At 41.8% G+C, this 7237-nt stretch overlaps 1 protein-coding gene across 1 annotated transcript in view; it reads right to left on the bottom strand.

Moving 5' to 3' along the window:
• Positions 1-3114: 3114 nt before the first annotated feature.
• Positions 3115-7237, bottom strand: part of cited1 (Cbp/p300-interacting transactivator, with Glu/Asp-rich carboxy-terminal domain, 1) — a 16372-nt gene continuing 12249 nt past the window's right edge. The window contains exon 2 of the mRNA XM_037682879.1: positions 3115-3818. Within this exon, the coding sequence (XP_037538807.1) occupies positions 3233-3799 (567 nt within the window). The 5' untranslated portion in view covers positions 3800-3818 and the 3' untranslated portion in view covers positions 3115-3232. The remainder of the gene's footprint in view (positions 3819-7237) is intronic.

The following is a 7237-nucleotide window of genomic DNA, read 5'->3' as shown; positions in this document are numbered from 1 at the left end:
TTCTGTTTCTATCTGCCACTGAATCAGCTCCAACAGCTCAGGGAACCGCAGCACAGCGCTCCCACCACCACCAGCACTGGCTGTCCGGTGATCAATAGTGTAGTGTATTGTTTGGGAGCCATTGTGCTTAACTTTATTCTTGGCAGAAATATAACAAGATTACATAAACAAAATGATCCATTCACCCTTAAAGTTTGTGTTAGAAGTCACTCTCAGCTACTACCACACCAAATTTTAGCTCAATATCTATAAAACTGACTGAATTGTAGCCATTTTTGTTAGTGTCAAATGTTGGTAATCCTAAACATGGTTGGCTTCAAGAGTCAATCAGATGTAGATGCACATTCAATGATTTCTTTCTAAGAGTTGTTAAAAATTGTTCACTGGTTGTTCATGAGATAATGGCCCAACAGACCGACACACAAACAACACACATGCACGACTACATGATCACCTGCCTTTCGTAGTAGCAGGCCTTTCTGCTTGCTTATCATTGCTTTTTTTGTTTGACTACAAGCATTAGACCTCTTCAATATAAATATATTTTTATCTCTGTGTATTTTACGGTGTTTCTCATTGGTGTTAGTAGCATCATGTGCTTTCCAGTTGGGTAATGCAACATAAAAATCACCGTTAAACATTTAGTTTCACATGTTGAGGAGGGGAAGAGAGAAAAGAATAGCATAATACCACCTTGAGGTGACTTTGTTAGCATTTCCCAAAGCTTTCAACCGTATCGTATGACACGGGCACTGATTTAAAGGTGTTGTGATGTAACTCAACACTTTCAGAAAGTCTTCAAAGTAAAGCACTAAAGTTGACCTGTGAGTCAAAACTTAGGGCTTCAGAGAAACTGTGGTTTCAGATGAGCTCAAAGAATGCGAGGTAAAGCCCATGCCACAAGCTACTTCTCCAAGCAACAGATCCCGTTTCAATCGAGCATTTGCAGGATGAGCCGCAGTGCAAGCGCTGCAGCTACTAAAATCCCGCGAGATCCTGGGGAAAGCGTTCCCCGTGCAGGATACCCTCATCTGTCCATTTCCCAATGGTTCAAGGCTGTTCCGGTGATGTTGCTGACTGAACTAGTTAAAAGCAGTGGTCAATGGTAAACAAAAACATAGACTTTTTAATTTAACACAAGACCTCAAGTGTTGGAGCCAACATCTTTCCCATCAGCCTGTCAAGGCGTGTTAAACCACTCTAAGAGTTGTATAGATGCTAATATTTTTTTTTTTAAACAGAAAACAGCATTACTTTCCATAAGTTCATCTCTGAAACTTTATTTTGATGCAAACTTAAGCATCCTAGCCAGCATACTGACATGCTGACTCCACATTGTGTGTTTCGATTAAAGGGTGTACAAACCGAAGCCTATAACAGACCTCATGACAACACAGCAGACAGCACTTCCCCATCAGGCTCATGATAATAAGGTTACTCTGGGCTGATGAGATCTGTTCTGCAATAATATTCAAGAGGACAAGACGAAAACCCAAGAAAACAGAAGGTGTGTAAATGGAAACAATAAAATTCTTATCTTGGATTAAAGCAATAACATCTACGATCTTTGACATCAAGTCGGTGGCTTCGGGTTAAATCATCATTTCACCACTTTGTACTTTTGCAGTATTAATCTGAACGTACTCATACTTTTGTGAATACAAAATATCAGCTGTTGGCCATGGGTCTTCTCTTATCAACCCGAGCAGCCACCTCAGTGTTGATGATTTAGTAAATTACTGAAGTAACATCATTGATGCCATCTGTAGTTTAAGAGTAGACCTACATCTGCAAAATCTAACTTTAGCGTCAAAACTTTTGGTTCTAATCCTAACCTTAATCTCAGACCCCTGGCTTTAACTTTAATCTTAATTTTAACTCTAGACATGCGGCGGTCACATTACATTTCAAACCACATGAGGGTGCAATCAGGATGCAGCCAACATCCAAATGCAACGTAAAAGTGAAAATCGTGTACCCAAGTTTTGACCTGATCTCAAGCCGAACGTAGCTTGCGTTAATCTTCATTCCAAACCCTGAGCATAGCATCAAGGGGAGTTCACTGAAATAAAATCTCAAGAAAAACCTGAGCTCAACCAAACCCTAGACATGGACGCAAATATTCATAGGTACATACGCCAGTCCAAAATGGCAACCACTAAGTACAAGTTGAAGGACAAAGTGGTGAAAGCACGACTTAACGAGTGTCCCAGTTTGGCATGTGTAATCTCAGAATACCAAACATACATTTAGTCACAACTTACATGATCATAAGGCTTCAGTTGTTTTATTGATGCACACCACAGCCAGACAATTTGCTGCATTCATGTGACGCGCCCTATAGCACTCCACATGTCTTAATCTAACTCATCGTTTTCATGAAAGTATAGAAAGGGCTATAGAAGCGCTCCTTGTCCAAGACTCCTGATGGATATCAGCCACTGTCTTAAGTAACACAAAAACAACTGGCTGAACTAAATTCAAACAGAAAAAAGAAAGAAGTAGATTATCAGTTCTCAGACAATCAGATCTTTGTAAAGCCAAGAGACAGGAGTCTCCTTCCCATGAGACCGGAGGCTAATATTGTCCATTAGGAAAACAGGAAGCGTAGTGTTTGTCATCCTTTTTTTTTTTCAGATCCCCCATTAAGTCGTGGTTCAAATTTTCATTTTCTTTACGCACTGATTTGATCAAGAGTGGACAGCTCTGAGAAAAGAGCGGATCCGAGTCCAACAGCTGCGTCTTATATGTCTTTTTAGTTTAGCTCCTAACAGGATGGCTCATATGTCTCTTTCAGCCCTTCTCACATCATTCAACGAGTTTTCATTAGGCCACAGTGATAAGAGCGGTGGAGGACAGAGGATAGATTTAACACACTCTGCTAATGCTTCTGCTTTTTTTTTTTTGTGCGTGTGTCTTTTTAAAGAAGCAGAATACAAGACGTAGAGCTGACACCATCACTGGTTTGATCATACCAAAAACAATACCTCTGATTAAATGGAAACCAACAAAAAAAGAGGCGAGGTGTCCTTGTTAATAAAAAAAAAGACATCCTGTCCACATTTAAAGTATGCAAGGAAAACAGAAGCAAGAATACACCTTGTATCTCTTGATCGCCATCTCTTCTGCTTTCTCAGTATCAACCAAGAAAGGGAGAACAGAGAAAAACAAAACCGTGAGAGAAGCTTTCCGTCACTTGGTTGATTAAATCCCCTGCTTGGGCTTTTGTACGTCAGCACCCGGCCGGTACGTCCGACATAAAGTCAAACTCGTTCTGTCCCAGCCACAGCTCCGGTAGCTCGTTGGCTCGGTCCAGACCCAGCTCCACCACCAGAGACATGAGAACTTCCTCATCCACCGGGTCAAAGTCGATAATTCCGCTCGCTGTGGTGCCCTGGCCGGCTACGCTGATCCCGACTCCCATGTTCCCTCCTCCGAGGCCTCCAGGTGGCCCCAGGAGCTGGTTACTCGTACCCAGCGGTGTGAAGCCCTTTGGAGCTCCACCAGGAGCTGGATGCCCAGGAGAGGCGCCGGCGAGGTTCTGATAGTGAGAATTGAGCTTCTGCAGCTGCATGCTGGCAATGAGATGTGGCCCAGTCTGCAGACAGAAGGGCTGCGGTTTGGAGAGCGGCGCCGACGACAGCGACACCCCGGGCGACGAGGCAGGACCGGGTGACTGAGAGAAGGGCACGACAGAGGGTTTGGAAGAGGAGTAGTGGAGAAGGGAGGTGAGAGGAGAGGACGAGGAGAGGTCCTTCATGGCAGCTTGAGCGTCTCCAGGGAACAGCAGTGAGGTCATCACCGAGGGAACCCAGAGCCTGTAGAGGAGGAGAAGAGATAAAATGTAATGTCATCAAACCACATGAAGAACAGATAAGCTGGTTAGCTGAAAGGTGCTGTTGATCACAGGTGACATCACTGAATATTTTTATTATAAGAGACAAATTCAGTGTAAAAACTGATAGATCTGGACTTTCTCCACAACAGCATCAAAGACCATAAAGAAACGAGTGTGCTGCAGCAGGCACATAATACATCCATCAATACTTTTACACAGCAAGCTCAGACATGCAAAGACTTTATATAAACTTTGACCTTGATGTGTGACCTTGACCTTTGAGCTGGGGTGATGAAAATATTACACAACATGCTGTCTAGCGATGGTACAAATTCATTCTTAAGTTTCAATACATTATCATTATCAGAATTTAGGGTGGCACGATGGCGCAGTTGGTAGAGCTGCTGTCTCTCTACAAACAGGTCACTGGTTCAAATCCCAGCCGGGGATCTTAAAGGGTGGAGTTTGCATGTTCTCTCCGTGCATGCGTGGGTTTTCTCCGGGTACTCCGATTTCCTCCCACAGACCAAAAACATGTATGTTAGACTGATTGATGACTCTAAATGTCCCTAGGTGTGAGTGAGAGAGTGAATAGTTGTTTGTCTCGTTTGTCTCTGTCCCTGTGATGGACTGGAGACCTGTCCAGGGTGTACCCCGCTTCTTGCACAGTGACTGCTGGATAAGGGGACCAGTGACTGCCGCAACCTAAATAGGAAGAAGCAGGTAAAGATCATCGATGTATGAATCCAAATTTATGTTTAAATGCAGAGACTATAATGTAATATTTCCGCATTTTGATGGGCGTTTAAAAACTAAATCTTTATCCTTTCACTCTTGAACAATGCAATTTTTTGACATTTAGTGTGAGGTTGGAGAAAAAATGTATCGGTACACAAATCTTAACTCGGGAATAATGCTCAACAACACATCTGCACAAACCTTCTTCAAAAGACGAGCTCAAAAAGCCAGAACAGAAACTAAATTGAGAAGGGTTTGAGACGCCGGTGATCATTTGGAGATGATGCACAAATGTTCTGAAGACATTCTGAATCCCTTCAACCCAAGAGTGAGCCCCTACAACTCTCACAAGGAAACTGAGAAACGTTGCAAACCCTTTAAAAACAGTTTCAAATGTGTATCTTTCAAAGTTAATGCTCAATAATCCAGGTAAAAAATCCAACAAAGTTAAGACAGGCTATCTGAACTGTTTCTTTTTTTTTGTTGTTGAAAAGTTTCATTTGACATCGTCACAGTCCTTTGGATGAAGGAAAGGAAGACCTGACTTGAAAAGAAGACTTGACTTCATCAGGAAGCCCTTTGACTTCCTGACGAAGTCCTTTGGATGAAGGACAAAACATTTCAAGAACATAAAAAGAGAAACCATCCATATGACCTGACTGAACATTGTTGGATTTGTACCTGGATTATTGAGCATGAACTTTGATGTTTTGAACCACTTTGGCTATGGCTGCCTCGGAGGAGTCGACGGAGAGGGTGGGCTCCAGAAACCATCTCATCACCAGCAAACTGGTTGGCCCGCTATGTGAGCGTGCTGCTTGTGGGACTGAGTTTGTTGTGGCTCCTCAGACTGACAAAGCCCTTTGGATGAAGGACAAAACGTTTCAGCAACATCCATCCAGATGACCTGACTTAACTTTGTTGGAGCTTCAACTATCATGTAGGATTTAAAAAAAAGTTTCCTAGTAAAACAACTTTATAATCAGGCGTTCATCACAAATCAAAATAATTATTTTTAAATATTTAAAACCAACATCAAGAGTTGATGATGAACTTAAAGGGACATTAGGTGCGGATATATTGAATACCTAAAGGAATTCATTGTTGCTGAGTCTGCGAGAAGTGCATGATGTAAACATCCAGGATGGTCCCCTGGGTTCTTCTGCAGCCAACGGTGTGCAGCCCGAACATGTGTAAGAAATTAACTACTACCTCTGCAACTGGACCAGCCTCCCATTCAGAAGAAACTAAACTAAAGACAATAAGAATACTTAAAGCAGAAAACAAGATTTACACCATTATTGATTAAACTGACCTCATGAAGATAAAAGCGCAACATTAACACTGGATTATTTACTAATGCACATAAGACTGAAGAGTTGCCAAAATACTAAGATCACTTACTTATAAGTGAGATATACTTGTACTTAAGATATACTTAAGATCATGTTGAAGTAGGGTTCAATGGGAAAGGTATGAATGATTAATATCCTACCTGTTGTAGATAGCTCACTGAATGACATTAATTTGGGGAAAAAGTTTAATTCTAACAAGATTGACAAGCTAACAGTGAATTGTTGTCCTAAAAAGACAAACAGCTCAAATATGACGTTTTATAGCGGTTCATGCTGTTTTATACACATTTATGTTGCTGGCAACTTTTGCATGAACTGATTATTTTCAGATCAGACAATTGCCCAGTTTACTCTGATCTCGCTTCACATTATGTCCATCTGATCACAACTAAATAGTACTTCTTCAAATTGTGGTTGTTCCAAGCTCCATCCACAACAAGTAATTTATCAAATGTTTATAATCTTTCAACAGAACTCACAATTCTGATTATTTGACCATTTAGCCTGCCTGTAGCTTGATGTGACGTCACGTGCACCGCAGAATGGCAGTGCTGAGGGGAGCTCTGCTTCGACTTGGCTCTTTTTTTGTCCCTGTTGCTTTTGTTTTAACTTTTTTTGCACCTACACTGCACACCCATGCTACGGGTATGACAGCGACGCACTTTCGGAGTTTTCGTGGTTCAGTTCCCAGCCCCCTTCCAGCCTCGGGCTCAGGCCTGTCATGGTGGTCGTCTCCATCATCTTCCATCTGCCTGCACGGACCGAAAAGTGCCTGCCGCGAAGAAAACTTGGATGTTGTCTGTGTGCCGTATCCGGTTCTGGAGGGCAGTCATAGTCTGTTGCTGGGATCATTATTATCATCATGCTATTAATGGGACCGCGCTGCTAACAGTACCACATTGCTAACAGTACTATGCTGCTAACCGTACCATGATATTAATGGGACCGTGTTGCTAAAGCCCCTTTTGCATTAGTACCTTTAGTACCAGTGCAGCACGGCTCGGCACAGTACAAGTTGTGTTTCCATATACTTTCAGTACTGGTTCTAGTGGGCAGGTTCAGAGTTTAAAAATTGATGTCACGTGCCTTACCAGAAGGTGGTGTTACTGCTGGTGGTCAGACCCTGAATCAGGTTTCAGTACATTTTGAGAATTTATTTTGAAGTTTCTGGTAAATTTAAAAAAAAAAATACATATTATGAAAATGATCAAATTAAACATTTTAAATCCTGCTAATGAACTTTAGTTCACCATTAAATCTCTGATGAACCAGATTCTACAAAAACATCTATATTTAAAATGTTATA

This window comes from Nematolebias whitei, chromosome 1 (assembly GCF_014905685.2).
Source record: "Nematolebias whitei isolate Nwh7 chromosome 1, NemWhi1, whole genome shotgun sequence".
Classification (NCBI taxonomy): domain Eukaryota; kingdom Metazoa; phylum Chordata; class Actinopteri; order Cyprinodontiformes; family Rivulidae; genus Nematolebias; species Nematolebias whitei.
Note: the sequence above shows the minus strand (reverse complement) of the source record. Positions and strands in the feature narration are given on the sequence as shown.